At 40.8% G+C, this 20,523-nt stretch overlaps 2 protein-coding genes across 4 annotated transcripts; one reads left to right on the top strand and one right to left on the bottom strand.

The window, feature by feature from the left end:
- Positions 1 to 613: 613 nt before the first annotated feature.
- Positions 614 to 4,491, bottom strand: LOC308393442 (allantoinase, mitochondrial). 3 transcript variants are annotated; one of them, XM_080877211.1, is made up of 11 exons: positions 4,343 to 4,491; positions 4,041 to 4,192; positions 3,449 to 3,563; positions 3,190 to 3,336; positions 3,013 to 3,058; positions 2,781 to 2,874; positions 2,444 to 2,630; positions 2,208 to 2,346; positions 1,022 to 1,194; positions 922 to 954; positions 614 to 822 (listed from the first exon to the last, which is right to left on the bottom strand). In XM_080877211.1, the coding sequence occupies exons 1-11, from the start codon at positions 4,487 to 4,489 to the stop codon at positions 673 to 675; spliced, it is 1,383 nt and encodes a 460-aa protein (XP_080733337.1). In that variant the 5' UTR covers positions 4,490 to 4,491; the 3' UTR covers positions 614 to 672. The 3 variants fall into 3 exon arrangements, with proteins under 3 accessions (XP_080733337.1, XP_080733338.1, XP_080733339.1); XM_080877213.1 differs by having other exon boundaries at positions 753 to 848; XM_080877212.1 differs by having other exon boundaries at positions 736 to 848; positions 922 to 1,194.
- Positions 4,492 to 5,782: 1,291 nt separating this feature from the next.
- Positions 5,783 to 16,720, top strand: LOC308393441 (tetratricopeptide repeat protein 39C-like). Its single transcript, XM_080877210.1, has 14 exons — positions 5,783 to 5,932; positions 6,673 to 6,721; positions 7,556 to 7,684; positions 8,131 to 8,245; positions 9,372 to 9,732; positions 10,695 to 10,863; positions 11,177 to 11,270; positions 11,369 to 11,476; positions 11,568 to 11,677; positions 13,410 to 13,533; positions 13,624 to 13,721; positions 13,811 to 13,915; positions 14,016 to 14,054; positions 14,154 to 16,720. The coding sequence occupies exons 1-14, from the start codon at positions 5,787 to 5,789 to the stop codon at positions 14,241 to 14,243; spliced, it is 1,737 nt and encodes a 578-aa protein (XP_080733336.1). The 5' UTR covers positions 5,783 to 5,786; the 3' UTR covers positions 14,244 to 16,720.
- Positions 16,721 to 20,523: the final 3,803 nt, after the last annotated feature.

A 20,523-nucleotide genomic window follows, 5' to 3' on the forward strand; every position in this document is an offset into this window, starting at 1 on the left:
GGAGAAACTCATTTTTAACAGGATGAAATCTCCTGTTAAAACAAGACTCACAGTGGACAGCCTTCTACTTTTAAATATCCTAGGAACCACAATCAAATCAGCAGTCTGTGAGTAAAGTGCTCTATTGGGAGAGTATGGCCCTTTAAGATTTGTCATTATTCAAGACCTTGTATGTGAGGAGAAGGATTTTAAATTAGATTCTGGATTTAACAGGGAGCCAATGAAAGGAAGCCCATATGGGAGAAATATGCTCTCACTTTACTCCCTGTCAGTCCTTTCACTGCAACATTTTGGATCATCTGAAGGCTTTTCAGGGAGCTTTTAGGACAACCTGATAATAATGAATTACAGCAGTCCAGCATAGAATTAATAAATGCATGAGCTAGTTTTTCAGCGTCACTCTGAGAAAGGATGTTTCTAATTTTAGAGATAGTGCACAGATGAAAGCTTTTGCTTGAGTATTCTTTTGAAGTAAATATGCGGCATCGTAATTACATTTTTCTGTGCAGTTAAAATGCTAAAGTTCAGCAGAAGTTTTAGTTTTTTAAATGACCCTTAGGCCAGTTTTTGTTTTCCATTATTATGAGGTCAATAACTTTTTAACCATCACTCAGTGAGAATCAGTGGTGAATTGAATATTTGAGGTTTATTATGACAGCTTGTCATTGTGCTTCACAGTTGGGCCTGATTTGTCTTCTGAGGGATGAGGAGATGCTTCCCCAGAGGTTCGGCGCAGAAGCTGCCATCTTCGTACACGAGCCGTCCCCTCAGGATGGTGGCGCGCACGGCCCCTTGCAGTTTGAGGCCAAGGTAAGGAGTCAGCTGATTGCACAGTCACAAACAGCAAACTGTTATACAAACAACACTCGTCAACTCATCATACAGTGTTTATGTTAAAATTTTCTCAGTGATTGTATTTACCTTGTTTTTATGATGTATGTTTTCTTCTTGAATCTGTGAAACACAGCAAAGGATGAAAGACATCTGCCTCAGGATATGATGACTGTTTATGGTTTCTTACCTCAAACTCTCTCTCTGGGTCCCACACGACCAAGTCGGCATCATAACTGGGGGCAAGGCAGCCCTTCCGGCTGTCGAGGCAACACAGCTGAGCTGTTTTTTGGCTCAGGAGCCTCACAACATCAGGGAGCTGAAAACCTCGTTTACTGGCTGAACTCCAGAACAGAGACAAGCCTGAAAACGATGAGAGTAATAAAGAAGATCACTGAGAACTGAACTGAGACTAATCAAATCAGAGTTTTTCCACTCCTTAATTCTATTTGTCCTTTAATAATAAGATTGTATGAGGCGAAACACTGCGTATCACTGTCACGAGACGTGTTGGTGTCACACTTTGACCGCTCTCTCACTGAGGCAGAACAGTAAATGATTGCTTTAAACTGGAACTCGTTCATGTTTACCTTCCTGTGAACTTTGACTGACTGTCAGTGATTGTCAAAAGCATTATGGGGATATGTGGGGGCAGGGGGCAGCTAATCCAACCCAAAAGAAAAGAAGCATATCCCTGTAATATTCCACGGATTAGAATTCATTTGTAATCCATCCATCCATTTTCTTCTGCTTATCTCATTCAGGGTCGGGGGGTTGGAGCCTAACCCAGCTGTCATACAGTGAGAGGCAGATTACACCCTGGACAGGTCACCAGTCTGTCAGAGGGCTAACACACAGAGACATCATCTCTTCTATTCATATCAAGTGGTTGATTCTCACTAGAGCGTTCACTATTATACGAGGTACTATAAAAGTGCTGAAAGTGCTGTGATTATAATTGTATTGTCTGAAACACTACGTTATGTTGCAGTAGTTGAGTAGAATAGTTTCTCCATCTGCAGTTACTATTGATGCGAATGCCTGTTAACAATTCACATTACTGTCATCCAAATACAGTTTTGGCATTTGGTCTTTCCATTGCACCAAACAAATACTTGGAAAGCTGCAGCAAGACCTCCTCAGGATACGGAACAGATCACGCATCTGACATGACATTAATTATGGAGGAGAGAGGCTTGCTGAGGCAGCAGTAACTGCAGGCAGGTGGCATCAACTTTGCCGGTATGATATGCAGAAGGGGTTGATGTAGGCTGCTGAGGTCCCGGGACTGTGGCAGACATTAAGGTCTGCCTGCCTTTTTGATAGTTGCTACTGAATATTAAATATTCTGCATTTGTGTTTGGACGAGTCAGTACCAAACTGTAAAGAAGAAATCCCTCCCCAAGCCTGTGTGAAGTCTCCACTGTCCAGTTTCTTCAAGTCGGTGGTGCAGGGGGAGTGGTCTGAGACCACCATGTCAATCTGTCCAGCTTTCAGCGCAGACCATAGCTGCTCCTGGTGGGGAAAAAAAAAATTCAGTCAGAGAGTAGCTTTTTGTTGTTGTTTGCTGAAAATAGTCAACTTTGTGTCTTCTGTACATATGATTGTTTACTCGGTTAACAGATCCTCTGATGGGTGGGCAGCACTTAAATTGCGTGGCCCCTGCAGGTATGTCTTCTGCACACAGGCTGAGATAGTGGTGGGTGGTCTCCACAGTCAGAGGAGCTCCAGCCTGCCGTGCTTCCTCAATCAGTTTCAGTGGCTTTGCAGAAGACAAGTGAACTATGTGGCAGCGAACCCTGGAGCAGGGATATTATAAGAAACATCAGTGTCTCCCTTTGGTTAATTTTCTTATGGAATGACTCTATTTTTTCCTGCTACAAACAGAACCTATACAAATATATGAACTATGATATTATGGTTATTCGTTAACATGATGATTTTCTCACCTGTACTGCAGGCAAAGCTCTGTGACAACACGAATAGCTTCGGTTTCCATGACGTCTGGCCTGGACCGCAAGAAGGTGGAGTACTGGCAAGGGTCTAACATGGGGTTGGGTAAGAAAATATCAGTGTTTATTAGTGTAAAAACAAATAAAAAGGATAAAGGATGAATGAATTTTGGACACTGACTACATTATATTTTTAAGTATTTTCATAAAACACTGTAATGATTGTTACCACCAGTCTCTCCTTTTCCTTCCCAAACGTCCCTCTCTGCATGAAACTGGAGGAGACAGGAGAAAAAGGCTTATTTTTTTATTTCATCTGGCAATGTTCTGTGTGCAAACTAAAGGCAAATCACACACAGAGTAAGAGAACTTAATGTTACGTAAGATGTTTTGGTTTGTAAATTACCAGCAGGACGCTTCCTGTGCCTTGCAGCTGCTTCATGGCTGTATGTAGATCGCTGTCATTTACATGGGGGAACTCATCCACCCCGCTATGGATGAGAAAACACTTGAAGCCAGCCACTCCAGCCTGGATCATTGGACGTAGATGGAGCTGCAAGGAGACATTCATGGAGCGTTTTCTTTAGTCTTGATTTTTTGTGTTTGCTTTTTTACAACCTGGCCTGTTTGTAGAGTTCATCATGCTAAAGCTGTGCACACATTACCTGATTGCCAGGGACCACGCCTCCCCAGAAGGCTACATCCACAAAACACTTCCCTGTTGCCTCCCGCAGCTTCTCGTGAAAATTTCCAAGAGTTGTGGTGGGAGGGATGCTGTTTCTGTGTGAATAACAAAGGCCTGATGAGAGCTTCATGTCTACTGTTTAAAAATAATCTTTCTAAAATGGTCCCAGGCCAAAGCCAAAAATCTTTTCAGCCATAGAATAAAACATAAAACTGATAAAGAAGACATGTTACGTTACTATTACTTTTTTCATTATTTGTGCTATATTTAACCCGTCAGGCAAGACTGCATCGTTATGTTTTGTTTTCTAGCTTTAAACTTTTTCCAGTTACCCTAAACTCATTCACTGTAAGTATAATTCTTAGAATAAAGTGTTGCTCACAAATAAAAATTTCAGCCTTGACATTTTAAACCAAGCCATTGACGTACAGTGCTTCTCAGATTCATTTTGATGTTTGCCTGAGGAAAACAACATTTATTTTGCAGTCTGTTTACCCTGCACGCTCTGCCAGTGACCTTGTCTGATCAGACTGCAGGGACTGATTTCTGAATTGGTGAAGTCTCCAACTTACAGCGGCATGTCCACAATCGTCGTCACCCCTCCGGCTGCTGCAGCTCTGGTGGCGGTCCAGAAACCCTCCCAGGAGGTACGGCCTGGTTCATTCACGTGAACGTGGCAGTCTACAATGCCTGGCATCACCACGCTGTCACCCACATCCAGCACCTTCCAACCACAGAAAAGTTTTTTAAACAATGCAATGAATCAAGCATCTGAGAGAAATAAGATCTTCAGGAGTGTTAAATCAGTGAATTACAATTTTACAGACAGGCGAATTATCCTGAGCAGTGTTCTGAGAAGTGAGACCCAGCTTACCTGACAGGCCACATCCTCAGAAAAGCTGCAGCTCGAGACTATTTCATGTATCTTCCCATCCTTTATAACTACAACTGCAGGACGTACTTTGTCACCATCCAGCACCCTCGTACTCCTCACAGCACTGACTGTTGATCCGAGTTCCATGTTTCTTTTTTATTGACTGTTATTGAGTTGAGTACCCTAGACTCTCACTAATATTCCTCTGAACTCTAGATAAAATCTGAGCAGCTCAGTTGCCCTATGTGGAGGCACAACCCTCTACTGAACGGGCTTATTGACCTTTGTTTGGCCACGTGACATGCAGGGCCAGTCATGCACGGTTTGTATGAAATTTCACAAGTAGGACCATAAAATATACTGATTCTAGAGGACATATGACAAATTGTGAGCATGTTGAGTGGTGTCTGATACTGCATGTACTAATACTGATACTTTTTCTTTTAAAGGCATTTTCATACTTCATGTTTGAGACAGATTTTTTTCAGCTCCATTTAAATATTTCATTTAACATATTTCAGGGGGCTTATTTGAATGTCTGAATATAGTATAGTAATAGATATGATGACCAATATCACTTTTAAAATTAATTCAATTAAACTTTATTTATATAACGAAAACCACAACAGGAGTCATCTCAAGGCACTTTATACTGTAAGGTAAAAGGGCTACAATAATCTATTATTTGTTTGATCGTATTTTACAATGAAACGGATTTAACTTAAAAATGTAGATTTACACTTTTTTTTTTAAACCGAATCAGTTTTGAGCACACATCTGCGCCGATTCTGACAAGTATTTAAAAAAAATAAAAATCTCGTGCGCAAATCCGACAGATGTGATCCTCCTCACCTGTCATCACTGCAGCCTGCTGCTGGCTTTGGCTGTCTGTGGGCGTGGGGTGAGTGTGAGGGATGGAGGCTGACAGGATTCAGCTTGAGCAAGCCTCGCCTCCCCTCATCCCTTCATCCTCCCGGCGATGCGCTGTGCGTTATGACGCCAGGCCGTTTGACGAGCGCATTACGTGGGGCTGTCAGAGCAGCACAGCAGCCGCGTTATGTAATGCATCGGGTGTTGCTGCACGGATCTCAAGATCTGGAGGAAAACTGACGGATGGCTGATTTGGTAACAAATAACCGCGTGCCGGCGTTTGACTGAGCTTACAACTACAATGCTAACTGTAAACTGTAGGAGTGCAGTGTGATAGAGCCTGACTGGGACATCGGTGCCCATCCCTGAGGTGCACAGACGTCTGGAGCCTGCGGAAGCTGCACATCTTTTTTTTTTTTTCTTTAGCCGGCCGCTGGCGCGTCTCTGTTCAACGTGTTCTCTTATCTCAGTGGAAATAAACCAATGCGGGTTTGGCTGAGGGAAGAAACAACATCGTCTTTTGTTCTTTATTGCGTTGGTTTGAGCCAACAGCCGCTGAGCTGTGGTATAAACAATGGCGGGTCCCGAGCAGTCCCAGCAGCAGCAGCAGGTAGAGGAGAAGGCAGAGCACATAGATGATGCTGAGATGGCTCTGCAAGGCATTAACATGCTGCTCAACAACGGCTTCAAGGAAAGCGACGAGCTGTTCAGGAGATACAGGTAATTATTTTGCGCATTAATCGCTGCAATCTTGCTGAAGTCTACAATTTAGTGACATTTTTTAAGTCTGAAACACTATATACACAGTACAGTATGTCCCTATGGATCCACATATACCTCAAACGGAAGAATATTTTTTAAAGAACTTTACTATCTTTGAGGATCTGTCTGATTTATGTCACCACCTTTAAAATGGAAGTCATAGCACTAGAGTTGAAATTAAGAAACCAGGTGACAGATATAACAAGTTAAGAAATCAAAGAAAATGTTAAACGATGTCAGTTACTTTATTACTGTATTTTCTATCATGAAAGTATTTGGTGATTTTGTAGTACATTGTAATAAATGTAAATCAGTTTAAATGTATTTTAACTTATTGGTCGAGATAAAACATTTTGGGATTTCAGCTTTAGCTCTGAAGAGTCGTGAAGGATAAAGGATATTTTTTCTGGCACAACAGATTAATGATACTTGTTTGTTGCAGCCCTACGTGGCCTCGCTAAATGTATGCACTGAGACACTTGCATTTTTCTCCTTGCATGTCAGACAGATAGTCCTTGGCAGCGGTCATGACAGCTTAAGATGAGACTTGTTTCTGCTCTGTTTGTGCCAACAGAAAAAGTTACTGTCTGCAGCTCCTTTTAAAAATGTTCATCTTGGTTTTGCAGGACACCCCAAAAATACACAAAAAGCATAATAAAGATTTTTTTTCTTGTTCTCTGTTTTTTGTTTCTTCACAGGGGCCAGAGCCCATTGATGAGCTTTGGGGCCAGTTTTGTCAGCTTTCTGGTGAGTTTTCTTAGCCAGTAGTCCAAAAAAGTTGGTAGAAAAAATAGCAATGCACTGAAAGAGGTGTGAAAGATGCAAGAGTAGAGTTAAAATAATGGCCATCCCATCGCAGTTCACCCAGGTATTAGGACCTCATTGTCACCACTACATCCTCTCCTTTGATTTGCTTTTAAATCCATTAACATAATGGATGCTTCCTCCTCTCAAGATCAGCATCACTCTTGCAGTGAAGCACATTACTGAAATGCTTCAATAATGGCAGAAGGAGATTTTTCACAGCATGGTTGTCACACACACACACACTCACAGACACTGCTGTGTCACTCCCACTCGTGTCGACACTCGCACAGCATGATGTCATCCTCTGTCCCCAGATGCTAAATGGCCCTGAAGGCTGTTGGGGGTGCTGACATCTGACCAATCATTGCAGGCACTCACACATGCCCAGTGGCATTTAATGCATCATGCATAATATTATTACAAGCTAGTATAAAACCACAAAATTAATTTCTTATGTCAATGTAAGAAATTATTCTTGTTTTATATTTAGCATTTCACCCTGTGTGTGTATTCTGCTGGGCTGCATCTTTTCAGCCATCCCAAACACAGCTGCACAGATGTCACCGTGTTCCTCCATTCATTATTTTGTAGAAAGAGCCCTTTGTCCTTTCCTGCTTTTAAAGCTATTACATAATGCTCCTTCACTCTTAGATTGTAAGCTAGCTAATGCATAAAAATGCCTTACAAAACAATACAAATTCATATCAAGATAGTACTAATGTGAAGCAATGAAATATCACCAGACAAGGACTTTTTTCCTGCCTTTCACTGCAGAATGCCATGATGACATTTGAGGAGGAGAAGATGCAGACTGCCTGTGATGATCTGAGGACCACTGAGAAACTGTGTGAGAGCGACAGCGCTGGAGTCATAGAGACAATCAGGAACAAGATTAAAAAGAGTGTAAGTGCAACGCTATTAAAAAAAAGGAAGAATTCAAAGTGTATATTATAGGACTTTCTGGAGGGCGCTGAAAAAAACTGTAGACAAAACTGATAAGAGAGCTTCCATTACATTTGGGGCTGAACTGAAATCCAGAGATACTGTTAGTACAGATTTAGATGGATTCCACTGTTGCTGGCATCTTCTTGTATCACGGCCGGTACAGGCTGCAATCCAGATAACTATGTTAGGATCCTCAGCTTTAGGCGTAATGATGCAGGCAGCAATGAGATCATGCCAAACTCACTCGCAGATTCAATTAGTACTCCTGGGAAATTTAATCAACAAACTGGGTGAGGAGTGGAGGGTCATTCAGGAAACTTCCCGTCCCTCATGCCTGCCAACCGCTGGGGAAACGAGATGCATGCTGGCAACTAAAGACGTGTGCCTGTGTGTGCGTGTTACAGATGGACTCTCAACGGTCCGGCGTTGTTGTTGTGGACCGCCTGCAGAGACAGATAATCGTCGCCGACTGCCAAGTATACCTTGCTGTGCTCTCTTTTGTCAAACAGGAACTCTCAGGTAATAAACAAAGAACCATCACAAGCCGGTATGATCTGAATCTGCATCATTCATGAAGTAAACCAGTGTGTGGGAAAGTGGGGGGTTAGATTGCTGTTGGTCTATCATGACTAGGTTTGCTTGATTGTTGAACTTGTACTTGACATTATAATTCTGATTATTTTGCATGATTCATTAACTTAACGAACCTGTGGGATGTTCTTGAACTTTAAATTTAACTCAAGTGAAAAGCTAAGAGAGGTGCAAGTGGTGACAGACACAGGGTTGGATGTTAGTGCCCTCAGAGGAAGAATCTTGTTGTTTTGGTTAGTAAAGCCTGTCCTGCAAGTGCAGTAGATGGTCCATGCTTGTCCACGACCTTCAGTGTAAGTGTCTTACACCGGAGGTCAGGCAGCAGACTCACCTGCCTTGGCGAATCTGTATAATAGCATAGATCAGAGTGATGGAGATTTGTCACCAAACACCCACTTACGCATATGAGTTTTGTTTTAAAAAGTGTTAAGCGATTAATGAAATAATAACACAGAAATTCAGCTCAATGGTTCTCAGGTGATCCTCATTTCTTATGTAATTTGCCGCCTGAAAGATGTGAGAGTGCAAATGTCTGATTCTGTCAAGATTAGACGTTCAAAGATCTGTAGCACGGAGTCTGTGTAATATCCATGTGAGACTGTGTGAGATAGTGCAAGTAACTGGAGAGTTCACAGTGATTAAATTGTCATCTTTTGTCCTGTTCTCCTGCACACTCTACCAGCTTCTTCTGATTCTCAGCATTTTTGTTACAGATCATACACCAGCAGTGTATTTCCAGTATTTCCAGCAGTGAGAATCTTGCTACAGCAAACTAAATGAAGTATAGTTGTTTCTGGTCTGAAATTGACACAATTTGGCACTTAATAAAGTTAAATATTGAGTAAATGGTAAGAATTTATAGTCAGGCCTAAGACTTACTTTCATGGATGGGTTGTTGCAATCAGTTAGATAAATTAGCAATAAATTCAAAACCATAACAGAAGATTTAGAGTTTTTTATAGTTGTCTTCTGGGTTTCTGGGTTTGTTCTTCCACCTCAGCATGTCGGTGCAGAGCGTCCTCCAAAATATCTTATTTCCTGTTTCCACTGACAGCGTATATCAAAGGAGGCTGGATTCTCCGTAAGGCTTGGAAAATGTACAATAAGTGCCACAGCGACATCAGCCAGCTGCAGGACGCCTATCAGCGGAGGTCCTCTGGGAACCAGGACTCCCTCTCAGCAGACAACGCCAACCACAATACACCCGTGGAGAATGGTGTCACAGCCGAAGCCCTGGACCGCCTCAAGGGCTCAGTCAGCTTCGGTTACGGCCTCTTCCACCTGTGCATCTCCATGGTACCGCCACACCTGCTCAAGATTATCAACCTGCTGGGTTTCCCTGGGGACCGACTCCAGGGCCTCTCCTCCCTTATGTATGCAAGCGAGAGCAAGGACATGAAGGCCCCTCTAGCTACGTGAGTGAGCGGAGGTCTTACCGTTTATTACATCAGGCTCATTTCTACAGCAGGAACTCAGAGCAGAAGTTTTATATGTGAGCAGCTCCCTAATCTGCTGTTTCAGACCCTCTAATTCCATTGCAGAAAAGGACGATCCATAAAACTAAACTGAGGTGACATATTTTGTTAGTTTAAACAACATAAATATTAAAAACAATAAAGGGAACAGAGATGGTTGATGGTTGATATCTGATGGTGACATTTCAGTGTAAAAATACTGCTATTTGAGCAATGCAGCTGCTGTTCTTCATCATCTTTTAGAAATGTTTTGTGCAACAAGCAAACAGTGCAGTTTTTCATCGGCACTCAGAAGTACCTTCATCTAAGCATGTACCCTTTCCCTTTTTAAAAAAAACAATCCTGAAGAGGTCCAGTGGAGGCAGTTACTGTTACTCAAACAGCATGCAAAGATGCCTGCATCCCTAAAATGGCCCACAAGTTCCTGCGGTAGAAAATGACCTTTAGGATAATAATATTATTATTAATAATAATAATAATAAACAAATTAGGAATTGCTGAGTGGTTCTTAATGGTTCTGTTTAAGCTTAATTACTTGTTAATTATAGCATATAGTAAAAGATCGTCACATACGAGTTCTTCTTTTCCCCCTCTTCTAAATTTAAAACAGTCTCACCAACGGTCATTTAACAGCTATTTTGTGGTTTTTGATTACATAACATAGAGCTTGTTAGCCAATCAGGGTCCTATCTTCACCCTGGAAAAAGCAGCTGATAATAGAGTCTCACTAATAGGTTTATTTGAGAGCTGCGTGTCAGCTTTGGGAATTAATTTTTAATCTCAAATTTTAAGCCACATTGACAAGACGTTTATAAGCTTAATTCCATTTCAGAGATTTAGACTGAAGTAGTGAGAACTGTTATCTGACCACCCTGGGCTCAATCTCCTGTTTTGTTGCTCAGGTTGGCCCTCTTGTGGTACCACACCGTAGTGCTGCCTTTCTTTGCTCTGGAGGGCTCGGATACGCATGCAGGGCTGCTGGAAGCGAAAGCTATTCTGCAGAGAAAGTCGGTGGTTTACCCCAACTCCTCTCTTTTCATGTTCTTTAAAGGACGAGTCCAAAGGCTAGAGGTATGTAACCTTTCGGTAATGGTCAGCGACAGATCAGTCAGCAAGTCCATATTAGCTGCAGATAGTTTATTTGTGTTGCGCTCCATGAGAAATACACAGTAGACAAAACATTCTTCACTGTAGTAGAGTATGAAAAATATCATTCACCTCTCTGTGTTTTCAGCACATGCACTTAATATGCATGTCAGACGGTTCATTAACTCACCAGCATCTAATCAACCACCTACTGATCCATCACCCAGCGCATGCATGTAGTCTGTCTAACATGATTACCGTTACCTGTTGGTGTGTGTGCTCTCTCCTCTGTCCCCAGTGCCATATCAACAGTGCTTTGGCCTGTTTCCATGATGCATTAGAACTTGCATCAGACCAAAGAGAGATCCAGCATGTGTGTCTCTATGAGATTGGTACGTGTTTCCTCATCAGGTTAGTCGTGACATACTGGCTGTTGGCGCAGACTGCAGTGATAGATTAATTGCACTCTGCCTGCTTTTCCTTGAAACAGGCTGGTGTAGCATGATAGAGCTGAACTTTGAGGATGCATACAGGGCATTCGAAAGACTGAAGAATGAGTCTCGCTGGTCACAGTGCTACTATGCGTATTTGACCGGAGGTAGGTCTGGCATACACTAACAAGCGACACTGTTAGGATGCTGTTCCTTTTGGTTTAGCTCCTAAATGGTCCTCTTTGTGTGTTTTTTCAGTGTGTCAGGGTGCTTCAGGAGACCTGGATGGAGCAAGTGGAGTTTTCAAAGACGTGCAGAAGCTCTTCAAGAGAAAAAACAACCAGATTGAGCAGTTTGCTGTGAAAAGGGTGGGCACTCTGATGACACCTTTTTATCTTTTCTTTCTTTTAAACAGAGTAGAGCTAGTGACGCTTCACTGCACAGCTGAAGTCAACTGTGACATTTTCACAGGACAGAAGTTACATCTAGTACCTGATTTAATTCATGGATGGTACAAAACATGAACATAGCCATCACGACTAATGAGTAGCCACATTATTCTTAGCCAGCGAGCATGCCCTGGATAAGCCTCATTTCTATAATGATCATATTTTACAAGCTGGACGTGTATTCAAAATGTTTTATTCAAAATGACTGTGAGCCTGTGAGGACGGTGTTTATTGAGGTCAAAGGAGAAAAGAGCCAACACCCATTTTCCTATAGTCTTAAATACAACTTAGAATAGAATACAATAGAATAGAAGGACTACTTTACTGTCATTCAGCATTCATTCATTTAAAACAGTGCAGGAACAGTGTTTCTGCCACCCTGAGCACCACCTGCTGGACAGTAGAAAGAATGCAAGACTAAGGCGACTTGCTTTCACTTTTCAGACTCAGGGGTTAAAACCATGTTTATAAAATTTCGTTTCTATGGATTTTTTCAGCACCCTGGTGGCTTGTGAAGGTACTGCATGTGGACAGAAAGGCATTATTTATAATAAACTAATAACTTAATGCTCATAAAATAAACCTAGTGTATATAAGTTAAATAATCACTTCTCTGGTCTTAGACCTCCAAAAATATTTTGTTTTTTATTTTGAGTTTAAATCATGGAAGCGAGATCGCGGATACAAGCGGCGGAAATGAGCTTCCTCCGAAGGGTGGTGGTCCTCTCCCTTAGAGATAGGGTGAGAAGTTCGGCCATCCGGGAGGGGCTCAGAGTAGAGCCGCTGCTCCTCCACATCGAAAGGAGCCAGCTGAGGTGGTTTGGGCACCTGACAAGGATGCCCCCTGGGCGCCTCCTGGGGTTGGTGTTCCGGGCATGTCCCACCAGGAGGAGGACCCGGGGCAGACCCAGGACACGCTGGAGAGATTATATCTCTCGGCTGGCCTGGGAACGCCTTGGTGTTCCCCCGGATAAGCTGGAGGAGGTGGCTGGGGAGAGGGAGGTCTGGGCCTCTCTGCTTAGGCTGCTGCCCCCGCGACCCGGCCCCGGATAAAGCGGATGAAGATGGATGGATGGATGGATGGATGGATGGATGGATGGATGGATGGATCATGGAAGCTCTCAGGTGGAAAAACATAAGCTGTCAAGAGAGAGTTAGCCTCAACAATCAACTCAACAGAGGACAAAAATGAATCCTTTTAAACGAAAAGAAGGAAATATTTAATCTTACTCTAGTTTGTTGATCAGAGTTTAAAGGTTTGGGTTTCACATTGGGTTGAAGCTTTCTTCAGTTTAGAAATGGAACTGTTTCCTCTTCTTTCTGGCAGCTATTCCCCCACAGACACATTTTAACAGCACAATCAACCATTAAAATTGTAATTAAAAGCAGTAACATTAGCCTTTGAAGTTTGTTTTAATCATTTGAGAGTTACATTAAAAAAGCCTTTTTATGTAGCAATCCTGTGTAGTTCTACGTACAATAATGACTGGGAGTGTCCAATAGGACTTTCTATTAAAACCAAAAGAAATCAGTTTCTGTGCCAAGTAAGTGTTTGTGGTGGTAAGTGGTGACCTCTGGTGAAATATCTGACTCTTCCACCGTACGACAGCCTCTCTAATGTTTTTCTATGTTTTCTGTCTCCTGCCTGCAGGCTGAGAGACTGAGAAAGATGTCGCCCTCCAGAGAGCTATGCATTCTTGGCGTAATCGAAGTTGTTTATCTGTGGAAAGCACTGCAGAACTGCTCCTCATCTAAACTGCAGATAATGAATCAGGGTGAGTGTAGCCCATACAATTCAGATCAGCATTATCTTTGTCATCATCTATCCTGTGTAATCATTTCCTGTTTTGGGGGGGGGGGTTCAGTATTGCAGACTATAGATGACACTTCGTGCAGAGGCCTGAAACACCTCCTTCTCGGTGCCATTCATAAATGTCATGGAAATATGAGAGACGCTGTTCAGGTATCAATCCGCAGCGACACACTGAGAGGCTTTGCAGTGGATCCACACTGGCAGATTTACTCATTTTGCTCTTTTTTGTGGCCTTCCAGTCATTCCAGCTGGCTGCTAGAGATGAGTACGGACGACAGATCAACTCATACGTTCAGCCGTATGCCGTCTATGAGCTGGGATGTGTACTCCTTGCAAAGCCAGAGGTCAGCTTGCTGGTCACAGCTTTTAGATTTTTTTTTATTTGTCTGAGATGTTGGATATTGTGCCTAATTATAACCCCATGGTTTTTGTGCTGCTATTCAGACGGTGGGAAAAGGTAGATCACTGCTACTTCAAGCAAAGGTAAAATAACAAATTATAAGTTATTTGAATTAGAATGAACTCATTTGCAGTTTTCTCCAAAAAAAACCCATTTTAATACATGTCTATATTATGTTTTAGGAGGATTTTACAGGCTACGACTTTGAGAACCGGCTTCATGTTCGCATCCATTCAGCCCTGGCCTCTTTGAAGGAAGTAGTGCCTGTGTGACTCCAGACAACTATGAGCATCAATGGCTGAATTTATAAGCCGTTCAGAGTAACTGTTTGATGTATTAGTGAAGGATTTGGGGAAATACATGTTTGTTACCCCACCCAGTCAGACTGACAACCAAGTGTCATCATAAAAATAGCTAGTGTGGCTATTACTAGCAGGCTTAAAACTATGCCTAAAGTTTTCAAAGTTATACTTTTATAGATGTATATTGTTAGCCAGCAAGTTAGCCACCAAAACCTATGTTGTTGCTGCATGGTGCAAGAAATATTAAAAACTTTAGGGCAGATTATTTTCATTGTATGATGAGGTGACTCATATACATCAAGCTAAAATCTAAATAAGAAATTCTGGGAGCTTTACGAATGTGTTTCTTTTAGTTTACATCCAGCTACGATAGCTGTTTTCACCTCCAAGGCATCCATGTCCTGTTTCTGGATATGATCCACGTAGATGAAACTAAATGAGTCCTTATCCCTGGGGAAAAATAACAAACAAACTCATTTCCTCCAATCTTTAACTGTTCCTTTAAGTGTTTTTCTCATGCATATGTGTAAGCTAGCTTGTAACAGTGTACCTCATTAACTTGTGTATTTGGATGACTTTAATGAAGCCTCTCCCTTCAGTGAGCAGTTTACTCAGCACACAACCTCTTAATGAGAGTGGAATTCCCTCAATAATAGTTTTAAAACGGATAAGATACAGTTAATATTGCTTTTACATTTGTGCCATCTCACTCCAACTATAAAAAAGAAAATGCTAAATTAAATTCAGTTGTTTGTTTTTTTTTACCACATAACATATTGTGAACAGGAGTGAGTAAAATTTAATATTTGATATATTTAATACATTCTTATACAGACAGATGACAAATTAATGGAAAGAGAGCAGTGGTGTTTCTATCGTGTCACCTTTCGGAATTTTTTTTAAAAAAATCAGCAGTTTTGAATAAAAAAGCAACAAAGCTGAATTTTAGTAACCGACGGTTCAGCACTATGACATCAGCAACGGCCTCTCTGCGGCTATGTTCCTCGCAAGTGGGCCCTGAGGGGATCCAAGAGATCTGTTATGCTGTGGAAGGTTATTTTGATGTCTTGGTTTTGATTCACTTGTTCTCTTAGAGATATGAATCACTGCAACTACTTCAAAAAACTGCTCAAATAAACCCTAGATTTTTGCATTTCAGTACGGCTTTATCCTATAATGGAACAGTTTAATCCTTAAAGGCGATTCCAGGGTGACAGTGCCTCCATCTATAAGACATGAGGGTCACAGAGTTGATCGATAAGTACAAATATCATGCGAATCCCATCGTATGGCCTCATTAATTACTAATATTGGCTTTTCCTTTAATTTGTCACCTGTCTGTAAATTATTAAATAGCTTGCTAATGTTTCAACTGTCACTTCAGTGTTAAAATCGTGCTTTTGGTGACTAAATTTTAGTAATCTGCCTGTGGACTTTGAACAAAACGGACACTGAAACAAGTCATACCGTGTCACACAGTTTCATTACTATTCACAGTGGAAATAAACTAGCAAACTAACATGGGAATAGTTAAATAACGTCACTGGTCACCTAATCTTACAGCGGCTCAAGTAGCTGGAACTTTAACAAATGAGACGACCACACTTCACAATGCCCTCATGGTGTTGCTATGTGAAGACACTGGGCGTGGCTCCTGTGCACTATGCATGGCATGGCAGGGTAACAGTGGCTTTAAGACTGTACTGAAGTCAAATGTACCTGTGTGTCCAGTCCTGCATATATATATATGACGGTATTATAATACAGTACCTTCTGTGCTGTCATGTTACCTCTTGAAAGGTGCTGCTAAATGTCAGCGTAATAAACATATATTACTAGTGACTTCTTTTGTTAGTGTTTTAGTGATTGAAGCTTTTGAATTAGTTCTTAATAGTGGCAAGTTTATATATTACATAAGAGGAGGTGCACTTTTTACAAGCAGTATTTATGCTGTTTTTAGTTTGACTGCTGTGATGGCTGGCGTTAGCAGCTGAATTGACTCAGTATGATCTTGTATTGGACAAAGAACATTGGTGAGAGTGGTTTTGACAACCTTTTTAACCAGTTTAACACTGTACATATGAAAACTTCTGTGCAGAGAACTGCCTTTTATGAACAAGCACTCCGAGGCTTTTGTTATCCGAGCAATACAAGCAAATGAAGGGTATCATATAGTCATTTAAAAAGGCTTTCCACACTGACTCTGTGTTTTTCATCACATCACATTGTAAAATTAAAGGTTTATTTTGCTGACATACCTGGTAAGACAGTGCTAGTCATCCCTTGTGGCTGTGATGGATATAACATGTGGTAAATGTTGAGCAGTTGAATGCACCCAGTACTTCTGTCACCGAAAGATTTTCTTTTGTCACGAGATTATGTTGGAATTAAAGTTACAAGTCAGGATGATGGTGTTCAAATGTGTCACTGAACAATAAACTGTTCTCCATTAATCCAGGTAAACAGTGTGTGTTTTTCTCTTCCCTCTGGACTGAAATTGCACCTTCGAAAAGTGATGTTGCACCGATGACTTTTGGTAGACACACAATAACTGCACTTTCAAGAAAATGTCTGTGAAACTGTTTGTTATGCTGTCAAGTTTCTATGTATTCCCATTGAATTTATCTTTACTAACTCCAGCGTCCTCCCACGGTCCAAAATATGCATGCTAGGTGAACTGACTTGATTAATGCTCTATTAATGTAGTTGAGAAAATCCCAGATAGTTGATTCAGTAGTTCTGGCAAAACATGAAGTGGGAAAAGCATTTCATTACTTATTCAAGTCATTTATTCAGTCATTATATCAACTTTTTGGGATTAGGTGAATTATATAAATGGCAATACATTACATTCATTAAAATTTTAATTCCATTCATGTGCACTCTTATAAATATCTCGCAGTCCTATTGGATCACAGGCTCCCTGAACACCGATATTCTCTGCAAGTAGGGGCAGAGCCGCCTCTTCTTCCTGCAGAGGCAGAGGTCCTTTGGTGTGTGATGAGATGCTGCGTATATTTAATCACACCGTTGTGGCCTGTGCTGTGTTTTATCCTGCTGTATGTATGTATCTATCTATGCACTTTCATTTTTTATATCTCAAAGTAAGCGTGCAGAATACGACAAGCTGGATTTTTACCACACCTTCATCACAATGACAGCCGAGCACAGTCACGATAATAATGTGAACTCGCTGAAAATATGCAGTGATGGAAAATTATTCAAATGTGCTCATCAAACCCCAACAATCAAATGGGGATGGTGGGATGGAAACACTCCCTTTTTAAGAAACCTTCGGCAGCATGAGGCTCAAGGACGGTGCAAATGGTTGGGGATGAAAGAAAAGGCAAAAAAAGAAAAAATAATCAAGGGCATACGAGGACAGGACAAACCACATGGTGGGAGGAAGAGGACCAACGTTACTGACATGCAGTAGTGATAAATTAACACACTGAGAGTAAAAGACAGAAGTGGAGCAGAAGTGCTCAGTGCATGATGGGAAGTTAATTAGCAGTTGTGTCCTATAAAAGCATAACTAAAGGATGGATCAGGGTTGGCTGATCCAGCTGTAGCCATAAGATTGATCAAAAGCAAAGTCATAAGTTTAATGTTAAAGAGAACATGTCTGGTTACACAGGAGAGGGACAGGAAAGCTGAAGGCTCAGCCTCCCATTAGACTTTTGGAAGCTCAAAGAATCAAAGTAAACAACTCTCTGCTGCCACACAGCTCATAACTGTTATTCACTCCCCGTCCTGATACTCTTATATCATTTACTATAAACAATAACGGTACACTATTATTGCAATCTAGACCACAGCTTAAAAGTTCATAGAGAATTAGAAAGGTCTTATTTCCTGACAATAGTGAAATTCTTTTTTATGTTTTACTAATCAGAAGTATAAAGAACGATTATAAACAATTAATTGTAACATTTATCATAAATCACGAATGAGATTTAGTGGAATATCTACAAAGGTGTACTGTTAACAACAGAATGATCATGAGACACTGTGGTAAAGTTTAACAGGTTTATTTGCAGATAGTTATGAATACAGGATAAACGATGTGGGCTCCAGGAGACGGGGCAGAGGTGCCGCAGGTTGTCTGAAGGCACACTCAGGCACTGTCACAGAAGATTGGAAGGCAGAGGGGCATCACCTGAAAAAGATAAGCACATGGACAACAACACGGACAGAGGAGAGAGAGAAAAAAGCAGGCAGAGAAAAGAGGGCTCGGGGACCATGATATCTACAGAGGCCCATTTTCAGCATTTATACCTGTTGTTTCAGTGGTACATTGTGTTACCCGCTGTCAGTTTTCTCATGTTAAATCCAAACTTGTCAATCAAGAAATCTTTTTCCAAAGACATCAGCACAAACCAAAATCATTTTGCAGATTAACAACGGTAAATTTGCGAGGTTTGTGATGGATCATCCCATTTTTCCTTTATAATCACATTAAATCAAATTTGCATCTGGTTTATATCCATGTGATGTGTTCATACAGGAGTAATTGATACTAAAAAAGTGCCCATGTGTAACTGTGTAGACATTTCCTAACACATCATGAGTGATTTTCCATAAATGATTCATTAAAAAGACATCTGTGAAAACATTACTGATAAACTTTATGTAATATTACGTTAAAGCAAATGTAAAGTCATAACTGAGACAAGAATGTTTCAATCTGACCACAAACTTTTGAGCAGTACTGTGTATTGTGTACATGTGTCTGACTTTATCTGATCCGGATTATTTTAGTTGTGTCTATCATCAAAAACTGAGTTGAAGTGTTTAAGGTCTGATGGGAAACTCTCCCTAACAAGTCCACTTTATGGCTGCGTGCTCATTTTGTCCTATTAGTGGCTCATAGGTGTCTAACTAGTCCACTTTATGCATACGTCCTAGTGTATCACGCTTATCAGTGGCTCATGGTTGCTTAAGGCCTATGTCTGTACTTGACCACAGAGGCAGAGCATCATTCGATCCTGCCAGCTGCCGATCTAGGGAGCATTTCAAGGATGACACACTCCACTTTCTCTGCAGCAAGACAGCTCATAACTTTTTAACTGTGTTTCCCTGTCCTCATACTTCCACGACAGCTACACTACAGCTCAAAAGTTTGAAGTCAATTAGAAACATCTTACTTTTCTAAAATACTAAAAGTGTTTTTTATATTTTGTAAATTAGTCTGAAATACAAAGAAATATCAATGTTTAAAACTCATACTGATCACAAATAACATAATATCATAATAATATCACAATAATATCACAATAACCATGCGATCTGTCCATACAGGAGTGATTGATACTAAAAATGGGCCCATGCATAAGTAAACACATTTAAATCATATCATATTCAAATCACATCATATTAAATCTCAACGTTTTAGTTACCAAACCTTTTTCCAAAGACATCAGCGTCTTTCCAACTAATTTAAAATTAAATTTGCAATGTTCACTTTTTAAACATCCCATTTTTTCTTATTAATGTAATTAAAACAAATTGGCACATTTGTATAACAACAGCTGGGCCTGCACATCTGTAATATAATTGTAGTTAACCACGGCTTAGGTACTTTGATCTGCAGTGACCTCGGGCGTCTGGATACCTATTTTTTATTTTCACAGGTGCAGAGCCTTTTCTACAAAATTACAAATAAACTGCATTTTTTAAAAGTTCCATTAGCATTAACAGAGATCGACAAGTAACTAAAGATTTAACAGCGTGATTTGTAGAGAAAAAAGAAAATAACCCATTTCAACATTTTCAGTTCAGATCAAAATTATTGTTCTGATTAAGGAAACAGTAAATTTTGCCACATTATTGTCCTGATCCTCCATTTTTCTTTTTCCAGTGTGATTACTCCAAATTCAACTTTAAATGCATAAATAAATAAAAGCAGACACACACCCAGATGTTTAAACCTTCTGGGTTGTTTTCTTTTTATCAGTTTAACACATGGATTGATTTTCACTTCTTACAGTAAGAATCCTCCAACAACCTTTTGAAAGAAACATTTTTTTGTCTTTCCTCAATTTTGAGACCAACTGAACCCACAAACCTGTAGCTCCAGACCCCAAACTAACCAAATTTAATGTTTCCTTAATCAGCACAGTAATTTTAACTCTTGGTGTGTGATGTCTACTCACAGTTTTGATGCTTGCTTCTTCGACTTGATCCACGATTAGCTCGACACCATCTCTCTGCTGTTTTCTCTCTCCTCGTGCTTCTCCTTCATGCGTCC

This window comes from Rhamphochromis sp. 'chilingali' (assembly GCF_963969265.1).
Source record: "Rhamphochromis sp. 'chilingali' genome assembly, chromosome: 3".
Classification (NCBI taxonomy): domain Eukaryota; kingdom Metazoa; phylum Chordata; class Actinopteri; order Cichliformes; family Cichlidae; genus Rhamphochromis; species Rhamphochromis sp. 'chilingali'.

Excerpts from the sequence above, each read along its gene's own strand:
- LOC308393441 (XM_080877210.1), top strand. The coding sequence starts at position 5,787 with ATGGCGGGTCCCGAGCAGTCCCAGCAGCAGCAGCAGGTAGAGGAGAAG. Across the intron at positions 11,678-13,409 it reads AGCAGTTTGCTGTGAAAAGG|GCTGAGAGACTGAGAAAGAT; the intron begins GTGGGCACTCTG and ends TCCTGCCTGCAG. Across the intron at positions 13,534-13,623 it reads ACTGCAGATAATGAATCAGG|TATTGCAGACTATAGATGAC; the intron begins GTGAGTGTAGCC and ends GGGGGGGTTCAG.
- LOC308393442 (XM_080877211.1), bottom strand. The coding sequence starts at position 4,489 with ATGGAACTCGGATCAACAGTCAGTGCTGTGAGGAGTACGAGGGTGCTG. Across the intron at positions 3,059-3,189 it reads GCACAGGAAGCGTCCTGCTG|TTTCATGCAGAGAGGGACGT; the intron begins GTAATTTACAAA and ends TGTCTCCTCCAG. Across the intron at positions 2,875-3,012 it reads AGGAAAAGGAGAGACTGGTG|ACCCTTGCCAGTACTCCACC; the intron begins GTAACAATCATT and ends ACCCCATGTTAG.